Raw genomic sequence first — 18,415 nt, forward strand, 5'->3', positions numbered from 1 at the left:
GATGTTGGACGTCAGGGAAGCGAGGCAGGTGGTGTTTCTGATCCTCCCACAGAAGTCTGGGACACATAAACATAATGTACAGCATACTTGTGCGAGCATGAGAAGCTGAGAGATTTGTCAGTTCAAGCTGTAAATCCAACATGTTGAACCACCTCTTGTTTTGAGGCTTTGATTCGCTGGTTTAAAAGAATCAATCTGACGGACAAATATAGTCCTGCTAAACAGTGGCTCTGATCCAGATCGTTTTTCTGACTGCAGTAGCCCAGAATGCAAAAGCAAATACTAGATGGAAATGTTTTGCCATCACTAATGCATGGAAGCATAGTTAAATTTAATGATATAAATATTTAAATTACTACTTAATTAAATGCGACTTATGTGCTGAACTTGTGTGTCTCGCTTAGTAATGTAATTTATTCTGGGTCAGGGCTTCTGTGTTTCTGTGGGACCTTTGAGTTAAGCGACATTAAATTATAGATGAGTGAGAGCTGCATTCTTATATCCTTCAGAAATCATCTCCAGTCTGAACTGTGATGACTGTCTTTCCATTCAGCTGTGAAGTCTAAATAAGCTGCTGCAGGAACCCTTCAGTAAAGTCTCCACTAGTATATGGTCACACAGATACTGACAGAGCCTGCAATTTCCTCCAGGGGGTGCTACAGTAACAAAATTAAGGACACAGAGAGAAGTCTTGGTTACTTGCATATGTGGGAGGGTCAAACCATCAGTATCACGAAAACACAAACAGATGAAACTTCATCAAGGATTTTATCTTTGATTTTGTTGAGTTACAATTTACTGACCTCCCTGCTGGGTAGAAACGAATGTAATTAATGACAAATATGATTAAATGCTTTTTTATATTAGTTTTAAAAACACACAATTACAAAATCCTTGAAATGTAGGATAAAATGTACATATTGCATACACATCCCAACCTTATGATGCATGACTGTAAAACAAGTAGACGTTGTAAAAGGTATTTATGTTAAATTTAACTAAAGCTCTTAACAGAAGAAAACTAACCACCCTGGCTTCATGTTGGAAACATTTATGTACTGTTTTTAAGTGATCTCAGCTGAAGTCAAAAATCAGGGCTGGGCTGTAATTTCATGTAATACAAATTTGTAACACAAGATGGTGCAACAAGTCAATCTAACATTTATTGCCCAGGTAAGTCACTGAGAATTCATTCATTCTTCCTAAAACAGCAGCAGCACACATCAGGAAACATTTCAACACACCAGTGTGGTAAAACAGCGCCCCCTTTGGTGACATGTTTAGAGTTATATTTGTGGAGGGCAGTTAAATTAAATACCTTTAAGAAAATGGCAGCTTATTAGAGAAACATTATTGATGAGTGTAGAAACAGAGATATCAATCTATCTATCTATCTATCTATATATATATAAATATATATATATATAAGCTCGGGTCCTCTACCAGAGGCCTGGGAGCTTGAGGGTCCTGCGCAGTATCTTAGCTGTTCCTAGGACTGCGCTCTTCTGGACAGAGATCTCTGATGTTGTTCCCGAGATCTGCTGGAGCCACTCGCCCAGCTTGGGAGTCACTGCACCTAGTGCTCCGATTACCATTGGGACCACCGTCACCTTCACCCTCCACATCTTCTCGAGCTCTTCTCTGAGCCCTTGGTATTTCTCGAGCTTCTCGTGTTCCTTCTTCCTGATATTGCTGTCATTCGAAACCGCTACATCGATCACTGTGGCCGTCTTCTTCTGTTTGTCTACCACCACTATGTCCGGTTGGTTAGCCACCACACTGTTGTCCGTCTGTATCTGGAAGTCTCACAGGATCTTAGCTCGGTCATTCTCCATCACCCTTGGGGGGATCTCCCATTTTGACCTCGGGACTTCCAGGTTATACTCGGCACAGATGTTCCTGTACACTATGCCGGCCACTTGGTTATGGCGTTCCATGTATGCCTTGCCTGCTAGCATCTTGCACCCTGCTGTTATGTGCTGGATTGTCTCTGGGGCATCTTTACACAGCCTGCACCTGGGGTCTTGCCTGGTGTGATAGACTCCAGCCTCTATGGATCTTGTGCTCAGTGCTTGTTCCTGTGCTGCCATGATTAGTGCCTCCGTGCTGTCTTTCAGTCCAGCTTTGTCCAGCCACTGGTAGGATTTCTGGGTATCAGCCACCTCCGCTATCTGCCGGTGGTACATACTGTGCAGGGGCTTGTCCTTCCATGATGGTTCCTCGCCTTCCTCCTCTTTCTTGGGTTTCTTCTGCCTGAGGTATTCACTGAGCACGCTGTCAGTTGGGGCCATCTTCGTGATGTATTCGTGGATGTTTTTTGTCTCATCCTGGACTGTGGTGCTGACACTCACCAGTCCCCGGCCTCCTTCCTTCCGCTTAGCGTACAGCCTCAGGATGCTGGACTTGGGGTGAAACCCTCCATGCATGGTAAGGAGCTTTCTTGTCTTGATGTCAGTGGCTTCTATCTCCTCCTTTGGCCAGCCTATTACCCCAGCAGGGTACCTGATCACGGGCAGGGCATAGGTGTTGATAGCCCGGATCTTGTTCTTACCGTTCAGCTGACTCCTCAGGACTTGCCTGACCCTCTGCAGGTACTTGCTGGTTGCAGCTTTCCTAGCGGCCTCTTCATGGTTCCCATTCGCCTGCGGGATCCCCAGGTACTTGTAACTGTCCTCTATGTCTGCAATGTTGCCTTCTGGTAGTTTGATCCCCTCTGTTCTGACTACCTTCCCTCTCTGTGTTACCATCTGACTACACTTCTCCAGTCCGAACGACATTCTGATGTCATTGCTGTATATCCTGGTTGTGTGGATCAGTGAATCGATGTCTCGTTCACTCTTGGCATACAGCTTGATGTCATCCATGTACAGGAGGTGGCTGACAACTGCTCCATTCCGTAGTCGGTATCCGTAGCCAGTCTTGTCAATGATCGCACTGCGGGGGTTAAGGCCTATGCAGAACAGCAGTGGGGACAGAGCATCTCCTTGGTAGATCCCGCACTTAATGGTGACCTGTGCTATGGGCTTGGAGTTGGCCTCTAGTGTTGTACGCCACATCCCCATTGAGTTCCTGATGAAGGTTCTCAGGGTCCTGTTGATCTTGTACAATTCTAGGCATTCCAGGATCCATCTGTGGGGCATTGAGTCATAGGCCTTCTTGTAATCAATCCAGGCAGTGCACAGGTTGGTCAGTCTGGTCTTGCAGTCTCAGCTGACTGCTCGATCTACCAGTAGCTGGTGTTTTGCACCTCTGGTATTCTTGCCCGTACCTTTCTGTGCCCCGCTCATGTATTGACCCATGTGCCTGTTCATCTTAGCCGCTATGATGCCTGACAGGAGCTTCCACGTGGTGCTGAGGCAGGTTATTGGTCGGTAGTTGGAGGGGACCGGTCCCTTCTATAAGTTTTTCTGTAAGTTTTTCTTCGAGTGCCTGAATATTAATGTTTCTTAGCTAATAATAATTATAATGCATCAGGCTGTTTTTAGTGTCACTTTATTAGGCTCACTTATAAATGTGAACAGCCCAAAACTTTTGCATTATTTATTACATAAAACTCAGAACTAGGCATCAGTTATGTTACACGTTTGTGCAGTTATATATGTTCTTGGTTTTATATATATATATATATATATATATATATATATATATATATACATACATATATATATAATAAAGGAAGTAAATGAAATATTTAAACCAAACCACTGACTCAAATGACCTGGGTCCACATTACAGCCTCATTTGTGGATTGGATGATTGAGGTTCAAGCCTTTGTGGTTGTGTCGGTCACTCTGGCACCAACACCACGCCCAAGCTGTTCATTGGATTCAAATTCAGGGGAGAGTCTTTGATAAAAAACTACTTTGTTTGGGTGGGCGTTGGAGGACAGAGGACGCATAGTGTTCTTCGCTACTTCTCCTCACTTGGACCCTGAGATCAACTCTCATAGGCAGAACCTGGACTTCTTGCTTAACATTCCTCGACATTTTCAGTGCACATGTTGCTGACACTATAAGTGCAAGTAGTCTGACTGTAAAGGGCAATCATGGCAGGCCTCCTGGCAGCTCTGTGAGACCGGAGATTGACTGTTGGTTTCCATATTGTTCAGGTAAGGAGCTATCAGTCATATAGTATAAAACTCGAACTAATGAGAAACAAAGAAATTAAATCTCTCTCTCTGGAAAAGGTTATAAAGCCATTTCTAAAGCTGTGGGAGTTCAGTGAACCACAATGAGAGCCATTATCCACAAATGGCAAAAACAGAACAGAGCTTAAACTTACCAGGAGTGGCCGCCGAACCAAAATTACCTCAAGAGCATAGCGACGACTCATCTAAGAAGTCATTAAAAAAAAAAAAAAACTGAACAGCATCCGAAGAACTGCAGGACTTGCCTCAGTCAAGGTCATTGTTCATGACTCCACCATAAGAAAGAGATTGGATCAAAAAAAAAAAAAAAAAAAAAAAAAAAAAAAGAAAGAAAGAGATTGGATCAAAATGGCAGGAGCAGGAGTTCAGCGAGCCGGAGGAGTTCAGCGAGCCGCAGGAGCCCAGCGAGCCGCAGGAGCCCAGCGAGCCGGAGGGTCCGCGATGCCTGCAGAGGAGCTCGGCGAGCCAGAGGAGCTCAGCGAGCTGAAGGAGCCCATGCTGCCCGTGGAGGAGCCCGTGCTGCCTGTGGAGGAGCTCATTGAGTGGGAGGGCCTCAGCACACCAGAGGGGCCCGCGCTGCCCAAGCAGGGGGTCAGCACACCGGAGGAACGAAGTCCACGTCCAGCACAGCCTGCACGGCCACGTCTACGTCCATGTTCTGCTTGGCTGGCACGTCACAGATTTGTTGCAGTGCTACGCCGGTAGCCGCCGGAGCTGCCACGCCAGTGGCCACCGGGCCCGGGGCAAGCTGCCCGTGCTGTTATGCCACTGCCACTGGAACCGTGGCAGGCCACCTGAATTGTTCTGCTTCTATCACCGAACCCGTGGCAGGCCACCTGATCGGCAACATTGCTGCCACTGGACCCGGGGCAGGCCGCTGGATCCGTGTTACTGCGGCCACCGGACCCGAGGTAGGCCACCTGAACTGTTTTGTGGGGACTGTTTTGACACCGCTGCTGGATGCGCGGTCTGACTTTTGACCTAGAAGGGCTTTGTTTTTGTTTATTATGGGACTGGTTCTAGCCCTCCGTCGTAGGCCTCCCACTGCCCGCCCTGGGTTGGTTTGAACTCTATTTTGGTTGGTGTTTGTTTTTGGGCCTTTGGGAGCCGGCCCTTAAATGGGGGGTACAGTCAGGGACCTGGGTCTGGGTGACCCGGGTCCCTGAGCAGTTATGGACTTGTATTATATTATATGTGTTGTAGATGCACTGTGCTGCTGTTCTGTGTCCACATTTGTATGTAGGCAGCTGTGTGTGTATGTACAGCTATTTCCTGTAGGCCAAGTGACAGGAGTCTTCAGGCCTGGTGGGTGTGGCCAGCCACCTGGCAGGGCACACCCAAGGACCTCACACACCTGCAGCTGATCTGGCTCGTTGGGGGGAGCTACATAGGAGTGTAGCTGAGAGCTCCTCTACATGGGATCATTGAGTTACACTCCAAGTTAGTGTGTCTCTAAGTGTAGTGTCGTGCTGATCGTGTATGCCCGCGGGAGTTTGTGTTTGACGGCTGCTACTGTTGTTTCCCTGCAGGAGGAACGTGGAACAGAAGAGGACAGCATGCATGGGGAGTGCGGAAACACGGGAGCGGAGAGCACGAGCATGGACGTTTGGGTTAAGACATGACACGGGAGTCTAGAGAGCTAACGGGGATTTATTATGTTCTTGTTATTTACTTCACTGTACATAAACACACTGCCTTCACCAAAGAGTCCAGCATTTGGGTCCTCCTTTCCCCACATCCCCATGGTTGGCCAGCGCTAACCGTGACAATACATCAATACAACGGTTATATCCCAAACTTTAATAATATGTATTCATGAAGTCCATAGTAACTACAAAAAATGCTAAAAAAAAAAAAGTGCAATACCCTACAAAGAAATTGAAAAACGTTTGGGTTTTTTTACACATTTTTCTAGTTACAGAAATTTTAGAGGGATATCCCTCAAAACTGTAAATGCACAAGTGTCTTCCTAATTTCATTTTTGACATACACTAATTCTTATATTACTGTGCACAATTTGCAAAAAACAGCATGTGCATTAAAATGCACTATGTCCTAGGAGCTATACAGAAAGGCAAACATGACTTTCAATAGCAGCAGTGAACCTCTGATAGGTTTCGTAAGGAAAAAAAAAATACGACATCATTTTTGGTTTCTGCAGGTAATGGCGGACATATGATAGTTCCTGTTGACAACATGATGATGTTTATTCCAATGTAGAAAGTGCTATGAACACCTGATGTTTTTGTTGCTGCGTGCACAAAGGAAACCACAACCAGAGACATGTTGAATGCATATGTAATTACATTTTCATATGCAAAAAAGTTATTCCTCTAGCTTATTTGGTTGCAATTCTATCCAGATTTAAAAATACTTACCCAAGGGCACCATTTTTGCTCACTGCGTTGAGTCCAACCCGCAGCCCTTTGCTGCCCAACTTTCCAGTCCTTGCTTTACTGTGTCTATCAAATAAAACTGAAAAAGGCCACAACCAGTTATTAGGTTTAGGGGGCAATCACATTTTCACATGCAGATTTGGATTATCCTTCCGTTAATAATAAACACCTTTGTTTAAAAACTGTATTTTGAGTTGACTTGTGTTATCTTTATCTAATATTTAAATTAATTTCATGATCTGAAAGATTTAAGTGTGACAAACATACAAAAAAATAGGAAATCTGGGAGGGGGCAAACGCCTTTTCACATCATTGTACACATCAAAAGCACTAGCAGTAAAACCAAAAAGAAACCAAAAACAAAAAGCAACACAAAACCCAGGACCAGAGAGTGGTGACGAGTGATAACAGCGCTGAGAGGATGCTTAAATAAAACCTGTTTGAAGGCCAACCTTTAAGGTTAGCCACTGGGAGACTTCTTTTTTCTGACTGGAAAATTAAAATGAGGTCTGATTTTTAGATTTAGTTTCACACAGTTCAAAAAAGTCAAAAAATTAAAAGTCCCATGAATAAGGACCCTTGAAGCAACAAGGATGCTAATAGACTGATAGAAAGTTAAGCATTTGTTATTCTTAGGAGCACACTTCACAACCCTCTGTTGGACCTTTGGTGCACCCCTGAAGGACCCCTGGGAGGCCCTCAGACCCCAGTTTTAGAGCCCTGAGGTGGTGAAACCTAAGGTGCCGTGGTCTGTCAGTGATGCATCTCGCCTCAGCTCGCCTTGCTGTCACAACTACGCTGCTGTCACTGAGCAGCTCGCAGGGCTCAGGATTTATTTTTGGATTGTCATGGCGCCTGTTCCTTCCATTTGCAGAAGGGGGGTCGAGTTGGGCTCAACATGAACCTGCCGCTCTGACACTCCGGGCTGGGACAAGCAGGCAGCAGCCGGCCGGCCGCCCCCCAAGCAGCAGTCGCACAGGTAAACACACCATAATTACGCCTTTTAATTCTCCAGATAGAGCATAGGGACACTGTTCGCAGGGTTAGTGAGGCAGAATCACCCCCCCAACTCGGCACCAAGGTGTCTGATGTGATTGGGGAGCTCAGGGTGCTTTTTCTTGTCCTCAGTGCAACATTAAAGCACCAGCAGGGATGAGCTAGGTGCTAATCACGCACTGTTTTGGCTTCAAAAACACACTCTGTCCTCTCGGTTATTTGTCCTCTTCTGCAATGAGGTCAATGAGATTGACTGTACTCCTATCTTCTTTTGTGTAGTTCTTGAGAATAAAGCTGTTCACTGTTTTACAATGAGCTTGAACCTGTGCTCTGTTCTGTTAAGGGGAACCTGCCTGGAGTGCTTTTGAACATCAGCAACAAGTTTTTACCTGGTAAGCTCTCCCATTTTTCATCAAAAACCACTGTTTGCTGTGACTGATCGTCATAATTTCAGGTTAATGACTTTTTGGGGTGGATTCATTTGCTTAAGCAGGGCATTGTGGAGCAGCTTGGCCTTTATTACACAGCTATTATTACTCTTTCCTCTTTTGAACTAGCATCCTGAAGGCACTCCAAATACCAAAACTACCAAAGCCTTAAAAGGAGCAGTGAGCATCTCATGTGTCAGGCAGGCAGCAGGTTCAGACAGGGAGATGTGTGCATGCAAGGGTGGGTGGGAGGTCTAAAACACAACCAGCACTGGCCTACATTTCACTGAGGTGACACACATAGTAAACTGAGGATATCAAACACTCGTTTTTGCAGACTTCATGATGTCAGCGTTGCTTTATTTGTAACACGAACCTTCTTATTACTTCTTATCAAAAATATTTCTGCATCTTATTTTAAGCTGACCTCGACTCTGCTGTCTCATTTTCCATTAATTAAAAAAGAACTACAGAACAGTCCATTAGAAAATATATCTCCTAGTCTGAGGTTCATGATCCATTTCTGTTAAGTGGTGCTGTCATGTGATTGGACATTCTCAGTGACAACATATTTCCCAGGCCCTATCTGGCGTCTGGGAGCTGTGATGTCATAAGGTCAGATGCTTTGCATTCACTTTCACCCTTCAGCAGAACTGCACATACACGTCTATATGTGTGCTTTTATTTATGTGGGGTGAGACATGAGGATATGTGATGGAGCTGCCCTCCATTTCTGTCTGGTATTAAATATCAAACTATGATTTATGGCCTGACTGGGAAAGCAAATATAACCTTTTTTTTTTTTTTCAAAATAATAACACCAACACAAGGTAAATATGTTAAATTCTTAAATTTAAAGAAAGAAAGAAAAGTCTAGTTTGTTAAGTGCAAAGTAAATCATCTCACTAAATAATAGGGAGATACCCAAAAATCAGCCATTTATTGATTCTACTGGTTTTGACATTGGAGAATGTACAGGATTATTGTGACTCTATGACCTGTTCTCTAGCATCACTATTACCAAGAAATATCTATGCATGAAGCTATATGACACAAGTCAGTTAGTTAGACTACAATAAAATAAAGGCCTGGATGTAATAACTTTTTCTATATTCAGACAAAATTGTTCTTAAAAATCTAAAAAAAAAATCACAGAAACATGTTATCTAAATACACTGGACGGTATTACCTTAGTCTTCGGCAACACTATGGAACCTGGGAGAAATTTTTGATCAGGATATCTCCTTGAGTGCACATATTCAGCTAATATGTAGGTCTGCTTTCTTTCTTTCTTTGGAGTATCTATAAAATTAGAAACATCTTGTCTGAGTATTGCTGAAAAACAGGGGCTAAAAATAGGGATCACATTTCTCCCACATTGGCTTCTCTTTGGTGGCTGAACAATTGAATTTAAAATTCTTTTAAAATTCTTTTTCTCAAATACAAAATTCTCAATAATCAGTCCCACAGTATCCTAACAGAGCTCTTTGAGGTTTCTTGAGTTTCTGAGAGTAGAATAGGAGGAAAAGCCTTCAGCCATCAGGTCCCTTTCCTCTCCTGTGGAACCAGCTCCCAGTTTACCTTTCAGCTTTTGTTCAGACCGCTGCGATACGTCATGTGATTCACTGTAAGCTTTTCTTTTGCACTCGCCTCTTTTCAGTCCCCATGTTTATATATCATTTAAGCATGTCAATCGTCTTCATCACCCTTGGTCTGTGTTTTGTCCTTGTCACCTCATTATTTTGTTCATCCTCTTTCACTTCCACCCCCCAACTGGTCGTGGCAGATGGTTGCCCATCCCTGAGACTGGTTCTGCTGGAGTTTTTTTCCTGTTAAAAGGGAATTTTTCCTTCTCACTACGTGTTTGCTCATAGGGGGTTATTTGATTGTTGGGGTTTTCTCTGTAGCGTCTTAATACTGTAGCGTCTTTACCTTACAGTATTAAGCCCATTTATGTGGCTGTTGTTGTTATTTGGCACTACATAACTAAACGTGAGGTGAATTAAAACTAATACACATTATCCTCCATCTATTAAAATTATCATATTGCAACTCCCCACATTTTATAACCTTAAATCTTGAACATGTAGAATGAAAGCCATAATAAACTTGACATTATTAGCTCTGATATTGATGTATAGCAAACTGTAAATAATGTATTGTCTATTGGGAATCTACAGATTCAGTTATAAGATTTTAAGGTCACAAATTGACAGTTTCTTCCCGTTTCTTTGACTTTCTGTTGAACTCTGAAAATACTTATACTAAAGATACTAAATACTAACAATACAAAGATATAATTTTGTGAAAAGATTTCTGTGTAAGTCAGTAAGTTTACTAAGAATAGACTACGCGGCTGCAGTCAATGGAGAAATATAGCTTGCATTTATATACATTCATCTTACTCACTTCTCCTGTTACACCAAGTTTGTATCTGATGGCTTTAAGGCAGCTGGTCCTGCAGAGACTCCATCTGAGAATCCGCATCACAGCTCTCTGATTTATTGTTTTTAGGAAAGTGATGCGGCCTGTAAAAAACCAGGAGTCTTAAAAAAAGAAAGCAGGTGATTGGCCAGCGTCCGCTTTGCCTTCAAACTAAAATTAGGCTGTGAAACAGGCTTCCAGCATCAGCTGTGAAGGGGTATCATAGAGCAGGAGGAGTTCAGCTTGATTCTTTGGGTGGGTGTTTCAGCCTGAATTGCCAATATCCGTCTTCCATCAGGACATAAGTGTTTGAGGCACAGGAAAAACTTTGAGAGAAGTTGATGTATTTTAACTCTTGCCCGACTAACGCCTTGTTCATATGCTAAGAATGCACATGTTTTCCATCTGTCTCCAATGGAATACCTTTGTATTGCTAAAATTGGGAATAAAATATTTCTGAAACAGACTGAAACCTTAGTAGTCTATAGTAACCCAATATCATTTTACCATACCTTGTACACTATAGGTGCCTGGTTAGTGGCTAGTAAAATCATGCTAGCCCTCTGGTTAAAGGGGTTATTTTTTCCTGTTCATTGCCTTTAATGAAAAAATGTAAATAATAATGATAATATATTTGTGGTAATAAGTAATGGATCAATATACTGCTGGTTGCTCATCCCATGGATTCCATTTCTACCAAGACTGGAAACAGATAGTCCCTCCCCTGCATTATAGCCGTGTTGAGTTTGGCATAAGTGGGGACGTGAACCAATTCTATGGTAGTGTTATTACTAATTCTAGACTTTACTCAGGAAAGTTGGAGAAGCTTCCAAGTCTGAAAAATAAAGTACAATTAAAAACTGAATACTACATATTTGTTCAGAAGGCCAACGGAAGGTGACAGCTGTGGTTGCAGAAAGAGTCACATTTGCATTCTTACTAAACACTTTCCAGATGAATTCACGGTCTCAGGTGATAGTTTCAAATTTAACTGCAATAAACAGCAAACTAAGCTAAAGTGAAGACACAGCTCAAGTAAAAAAAGAAAGATTTTAATTTAATCAAGAAAATGACTTAAAAACACATACAGGTAAACATTGCAGGACATTAAAGGTGAAAAATGTCATTTAGTTTGGATGTTATTAGCCTTCTGAATTGCAGTATCAGTCCCAATACACATCAACTTTAACTGCCCTCCTTTATCTTCTTGCAAGCAGAACAAGCTGCTGGATTGTAATCAAAGTTAAACAGTGGAACAGATTATGTAGACATCTAGTGGTTTTGTGAAGAAGTGTATACTGAGGCAGTAAATGTGATACTAAGATAGCAAACGTCAGCTGTGTTTGAAATCTCTCCCAAGTCCAGCTTCTTTTCAAGATTGTTCTTTAGCAAAGGTTTAAGTTCAGAACATGTAACATGTCAAAGGGTGAACCAACACTTCTATGCAATTTCTAAAATGTAGATGATTTCTATAGGACCCCTCCCCCATACATTTAATATTTCACAAAACATCACCATACAGTGATCAACTAGACTTGAATTATGATTCACCAAAAACTGCAGAGGAGAAGAAAAACAAATAGCAAAGTTTACAGTCAGATATATACACAATGCTAGAAATGCAATGCAAGAAAACATGGAAAGAAAGAGAAAATCGGTTAAATATAAACATTAAATGATCAAATGGTTTTGGGCTTGAGCTGATGCTTTCTTGTATAATTGTACAACCTCCACAATCTTGAGAAACCTCTATTTAGCAGTTTCCCTGTAGGTATTAACAAAGTTTTTCTGGTTCTGGTTACTTGTGTTAGATGTCTGTATCACCAGCACATTGTTGTGAGATCAAGATGGAAACCACTTGGAGAGCAACGCCATTTCAGTAATCACTGTGACATAAATCTGCAAAAAACAACAAGAAAATTGTTGCAAAACAGTCAAACTTCCATTTGCGCAATTTTCGGAAACATTTTCAGGACCAACTTACTAAATCCTTCATTAATTTAAGTTAAGTTAAGATAAAATGCTGCGAGTCTGGTTACATTTCTGAAAGAAAAAGCTCAATGACCAATGTTAAAGACAGAATTTAAATCAATGATTGACTTACAGTCAGAACTAAAGACGAGGAACCAACCATTATTATAATCTTATTTATTTATTGGGATCTGGACCAGTTTGGTATTGTACAGGTCCAGAGCTGTAATCTTTGTTAGTTTTTGACAGCTTGTGACTTTTTTCTCCTTAGGGTGCTGAAGCACTCATGGCTGTCGCTTATGGTAGTGTCACCCAGCCAGGCCTGCTTTCCCAGCAGTACCCCCCACCCCTGCTTCCCAAGCCTGGAAAGGACAACGTTCGGCTTCAGAAACTCCTCAAAAGGACTGCCAAGAAAAAAGCTTCTGCTCAAGCATCACAGTCTACCGCACCTTTCCGCTCTAGCCTCTCCCCTGTAAATGAAGCAAGCCCTGACCTCGAGCACAGTGACCACTCCACCCCACCTCGCACTCCAGACACACCACAGAGCATCTACAGCAACCAACAGCCACCAAGGTTCACCATCAGGCTTCCGTATCAGCATGTGGCATCGCCATACCCACAGCGTGCAGCTTATGGCAGAGGAGCTAGGTTGTCACCTCCAACAGTGGCAATGCCTTCATACTCTTACTCTCAACATGTCACCACAGTTTCTTACCCAGTTTATCCTGAAGGAGTCTCAGCAGCCCTGGGGCAAGTCACTCAGCCAGGGCCACCCAAAGTGCTGCTGTTGGCTTCTGAGGTGACAGTATCTGCTGCTGAATTGGACAAGCCAGCTTTTAGCACATTAGTTGAAACCCATGCTGGTCTCAGACCTACCACAGTTGTAGCAACCGCACCTTCAAAACCTCGAAGTCCAGGTCCAACTCCATTTACAATAGCTGGGGGTCAGCCAGTGATTAGACCTCTCACTGTGTTGACCCCACTGGTCAAACCCAGAAGTCCACGTCCAACATTTAAAGCAACTGAACCCTCAAGATCACCCAAACCCATGTTTGATGTCCCTCAAATTAGGATGTACACTGCAAGCACATCATTTTACGAGAATTCCAGGATGCCACCAGTGTATGACACAGTTGGATTAACTGCTATTGGTAGTACATTACCTCAAAGTAAGACACCAGTTGAGACAAAACAAGCTACTCAGAGAACAACACCAACTTCAGATATTAAGAGAGGCATTACACCAACAGCAGAGATTAATGCCACCATTGTTCCTGCTTTGGAGATCAACACAGCCACATCAATATCTGAAATCAAAAGAGTCACGCCAACTGCCGAAATCAAAAGAGTCACGCCAACTGCCGAAATCAAAAGAGTCACGCCAACTGCCGAAATCAAAAGAGTCACGCCAACTGCCGAAATCAAAAGAGTCACGCCAACTGCCGAAATCAAAAGAGTCACGCCAACCGCCGAAATCAAAAGAGTCACGCCAACTGCTGAAATCAAAAGAGTCACGCCAACTGCCGAAATCAAAAGAGTCACGCCAACTGCCGAAATCAGAGTTAAAACACCAACTTATGAGTTCCAAACATCAAGAACTGCAGCAGGAAGGCCTAAAACACCAGCGTACCATGTAAACCGCGCTGCAACACCAGTATTTGAGATCTCAAGACCCAATCCTCTCTTATTTGCAGTGTCACCAGTCACAGTAGAGTCAGAGTGGTCAAGAGCACCTCAAACAGTGGTAAGCAGTTCATCTGCTTCCCAAAGTGTGAAGACTACAGTGCCTCTTGAACAAACATTAAATAGGGACATCCACTCAGACATGATGCCTTCAGCAAAACCAATACAACCAAGTATTAGAAAGTCAAAGTCGGAACCCATGCTGTCAAGCAGAAAGAGTTCAACTGGGTCTGAGGAGCCCAAAACTTCAATAACACCAGCAGTGACTGGGTATCAGAGGGCTAAGACTCCAACATACGAGGCATCCCGACTTATGACCACATCACCTGGCTATAAAAGACCAAAGACACCCACCTATGGGACATCACCTTTAAGTGGGTCACCTATAGGCTTTCAGAGACCTAAAACACCAACTCAAGTGTCTCAAAAGTCAAAGTCTAGTTATCGTGGACTCACACCGGCTGAATACGCTGCTTATGGAGGAATCAGAACTTACTCTCCAGCATTTGATATTTCAGTTTCAACTACGCTGACTAAAGAGGATGATAAAGCTAAAAGAGAGATCTCTGAAGAACCAAAAGCCCCCAGCCAAGAACCCTCTGAGCCATCTACAGTCAAAGAAACACCAAAAGATGTTGCTCACTACCACCAGAGAGATGAGAAGGTTGCTGCCACACCTCCAGTCCCTTTTATTGTTGTTACACAAGCATCTGACTCACCTGGAGCGATGTTAACACAAGAGAAGAGCACTGTATCTGGTCAGGTTGCAGCAAAAGGAGATACAACAATCATTCAAGAAATGCCAAAGACTATACTTTCAACAGCAGAGAATGAGAAAGTGGAAACACTTATTCAAGAAACTAAACCAAAGACTCCTGAAACCAAACGTCCTTTGCCTAAAGGTGGAGACCAAGATCCCCTGAAGGCAGTAAAGAAGCTTCTAGGTAAAGAAAAAGTCCGGACTGCTGAGCAGAAATCTATACCTGAGAAAAATGCTGATGTCGCAGAAATAAAGGAACAAGGAAAACCTGTAAATGTCACTAATATCACACCTAAAGGCTCAAAGCCAAGTACTGCAGCATTTCCTCTGCTTAAGGTTTCTGCTGCTGTAGCAGACAAAGAACAGGACAGGAAAACAGAATCACCTTCAGGAGATCAATTGGCACCTGAGAAAAAGGACAGTGATGAGAGCCTCCCAGCAGGCGAGTCTCTTCTTAAAGCCATAGTAAAGCCGAAGGGATTGAAATCTAAAGCGAGCGGTTGGTCAAGGCTCAAGACGCACATGGTGGTGGAGCAGGCAGAGCCCAAATTCCCAGAGACAGGCTCTGAGAAGGTGGTCACGGGGCAGGACCAGAAGGAGACAAAAACAGTGGAGGAGAAGGCTGGAGACGAGCCCAGCACCCAAAATGAAAACCAAACCAAAGACACTCCCAAGGTGACACAAATGTGGGACGCTGTCCTCTTCCAAATGTTTTCTTCCAAGGAGAACATCATGCACCAGATTGAGTTAAATAAAAGTGAGGAGGAGAAGAAAGAAGGGGAAAAAGATGAGCTGAAAGAAATACCGTCATTCGCGTACAGGTTGCCTGTGCTGCTTTTCAGTCCAAAATTTGATGCTAAAAAGCTCAAAGAGGCAGCATCGAGGCCGGTCACAAAAATTTCCACTGTATTTGAAATGGGCCTGATTGGGCGAAAAGGTAAAGATGAGGAACCAAAAGACTTTAATAGAACAGCAAGGGGGTTCACCACTTCTTAAGCTACACCCAAGATGAAGTGCCAAGACAAAAGTGTAAAAAAACAAAAAAACCAAACAAAAAAAACCTAAAAAACCAAAACATGATTCTATGTTTAATGTACAGATGCAGAAAATCTTAGCCACAGAAACAATGTAAAAGTCTGGAGTCTTAGTCCCTTGTTGCTGCAGTGCTGAAGAAAACTTCGGTCAGAACTTTATACTTGACAAATGCTTTGTGTGACTGGCTGTCAGGGTGTTAGCATACATGTCTGTATTTGTGGATTAGCTTGAAAGAGAGCTCTCTTTGTCTTAAAGTCATTGAGACATCACACCAAGTGTTGTAAGAGCTTCTCGTTTGTTCTTTTCTTCAAAGTGTTCACAATAAACAGACACTGTTAGATTATGAATTAGCGAGATTTTAAAAGTGCCCTGTGGAGTTTTCTATTAAGAAACATACATACTGTTAGGTGTTTAAAAGGTCAGGGTGTTATTTTCATTTGCAAAGCATTTTGAAAAATATTTTATATTTCTGGTTCTTAGCCTTCATCTTTTCTGCTTTGTTGATGCATTGCTACAAATTTGGGCTTTGGTTTCACTCTACCAACTGTAATGAAAAGGACAAAACCTAAGGGAGATTAAAATTGAGTTATTCTAACTGCATGAAACAGGTCTTATAGTGTATGTAAAAACCACAACATACTGCTAGTAGTGATCAGAAAACTCCATAGGGTACTTTTATTACAGAAATGTGGATGCTTAGAAAAATAAATTAACTTTTGGTGAATAAAAATATGTTTTTATGGCTAATAAATAAAATGCAAGTGATTTTATGATACATAATTTGTTCAATCATTATTCAATATGCAGTTTTATTCAAACTGGTGCTACTTACCTTAGGGTAAGACTTCTCATTATGATTTTGTTTTTCAGGCTGTAGATGGTTGTGTTTTGCGAATAAACCCTCTTAAAATCACACTGCATGAACATTTTTGAGATAATTTAAAATCACTATGATCTAACAAAAAAAGGGCAAATTGGAGGGAGTTTATTTAAATCTGACTAATATTATAATTTTCATGTTTACAGGTTACATATTGAGCCGCAGTACATTTTTACACATGCTTACTGGTAGCTGTATACAGTGGTAAATGCTGCATAAATAAAGCACTGGGCTTTGCTATGAATAATATAATTCCCATATAAAGTTCATATTACTATAAAATTATTTTAGTGATTTTCAGCTCAACATGTTAAATTTTACTGTGACTTAAAGACGGTTGATGAGCTAAAAGCGTGTGAAAGTTGTTTGAAGAACGATGAAGAGCAGCCTCCACTGTGATGGAGGTCAGTGGGATAGTGATCTGTGAGGTCAAAGGTAAAGATGCACAGAAGGGATTTGACTGTAATGCATGGTAGGCACTCCAAACTTTATTTTAAAAGCTTTGTTTGTTTGTTTTTTGTCCAGCCCGAGTCAGGAGAAGTCTTTCACTAGTGATCTTTTTAACGTGTGTGTTGGAGCTACTGATTATTCTAGGTACAGCTTATAAAAGTCATCTTTAGTTGCTGACACTGTCAAAATAAATCTTAAGTAGAGTTACCCTCATGTTCAGTTTATTTACAGTAACACAAGAAATAAAAACTGCTCTGATTTTTTACTTTCCTACAGTTGGAAAATGTAAAAGAAATCTTACTCTACCAAATTCAGTTCTTTTCATTTTCATATCTCTATCTAGGTTACTCTGTTTGAACATAGCTTAGCATTTCATAATAAAACCAAATTGTGACTTCTGTCTCTATTACTGTATTTTCGTTATCACTGCTGTTTTATTTAAAGTGAAGCACTTTGAACTGTTTTCTTTTTCTTACGTGAAGCTTGCTGTACTGCCGCCCTGCACAAAAGGTGATGAAAAATAAACTCAGTCTGACTTAAATGTTTCTCAACATGTACATTTTTCTTGCCCATAGGTTCAATTCAGCGTGGAACATCAGGGGCAGAGATAGCTCAGTAGATAGAGTGGTGGCCCCATGATCGGAAGGTTGGGGGTTCGATTCCCCTGAATAGCTCCCCTGAGGTACCCCTGAGCAAGGTACCGTCCCTACACACTGCTCCCCGGGCACCCAGTGGCTGCCCACTGCTTCACTGAGTGAATGGGTTAAATGCAGAGAGGAATTTCCCCACGGGGATCCATAAAGTATACATTATTATTACATCAGTATATTTTTGAATCATGCAATGAATTGAATGAAGAAAGGAGACAGCTGAAACAGCTTCCTAGTGATCACAAGGTGAAAGACACATCTGAACATCACAACAGATCAGCAGTTTACCCTGATTCACACGCTTACATACATCAGCCAGCTTGCCAGATGGTTCAGGCATCATAGTGGAATCAATGCTTAGAGTTTAATGATGCTTTGATGTAGAATAAACTTTAAACTGCCAGGGCTGCACACTTCACATATATTAAATACAAAAATGCCACTAATTTGTTCTGCTAGCAAATTCTCTAATGAAAGTCACTGAACCAAGCAACAAATCGCAGGTGATACTGTGTATGCCCAATCTGAAAACAGGCTCCCTTTCTGCTCTGTAGTCAAGATGGTGACCACTGAGGGTAAGAACAGAGTGCTCTTA

The 18,415-nt window shown here is 42.2% G+C and overlaps 2 protein-coding genes across 3 annotated transcripts in view; one reads left to right on the forward strand and one right to left on the reverse strand.

Moving 5' to 3' along the window:
- The first annotated feature begins 7,881 nt into the window (after positions 1–7,881).
- On the forward strand, positions 7,882–17,700 carry prr33 (proline rich 33). Its single transcript, XM_084936413.1, has 2 exons — positions 7,882–7,931; positions 12,634–17,700. The coding sequence occupies exon 2, from the start codon at positions 12,649–12,651 to the stop codon at positions 15,799–15,801; it is 3,153 nt and encodes a 1,050-aa protein (XP_084792539.1). The 5' UTR covers positions 7,882–7,931; positions 12,634–12,648; the 3' UTR covers positions 15,802–17,700.
- lsp1a (lymphocyte specific protein 1 a) overlaps positions 11,428–18,415 on the reverse strand; it is a 49,176-nt gene continuing 42,188 nt past the window's right edge. For both annotated transcript variants that reach the window (XM_084936414.1, XM_084936416.1), the window contains exon 14: positions 11,428–12,290. In XM_084936414.1, the coding sequence (XP_084792540.1) occupies positions 12,268–12,290 (23 nt within the window). In that variant the 3' untranslated portion in view covers positions 11,428–12,267. The remainder of the gene's footprint in view (positions 12,291–18,415) is intronic.

The sequence above is a fragment of the Perissodus microlepis genome, chromosome 7 (assembly GCF_051167445.1).
Source record: "Perissodus microlepis isolate ML-2025 ecotype Zambia chromosome 7, ASM5116744v1, whole genome shotgun sequence".
Lineage (NCBI taxonomy): Eukaryota > Metazoa > Chordata > Actinopteri > Cichliformes > Cichlidae > Perissodus > Perissodus microlepis.

Bases quoted from the DNA above. Each gene is read 5' to 3' on its own strand.
- prr33 (XM_084936413.1), top strand. From the start codon at position 12,649: ATGGCTGTCGCTTATGGTAGTGTCACCCAGCCAGGCCTGCTTTCCCAG.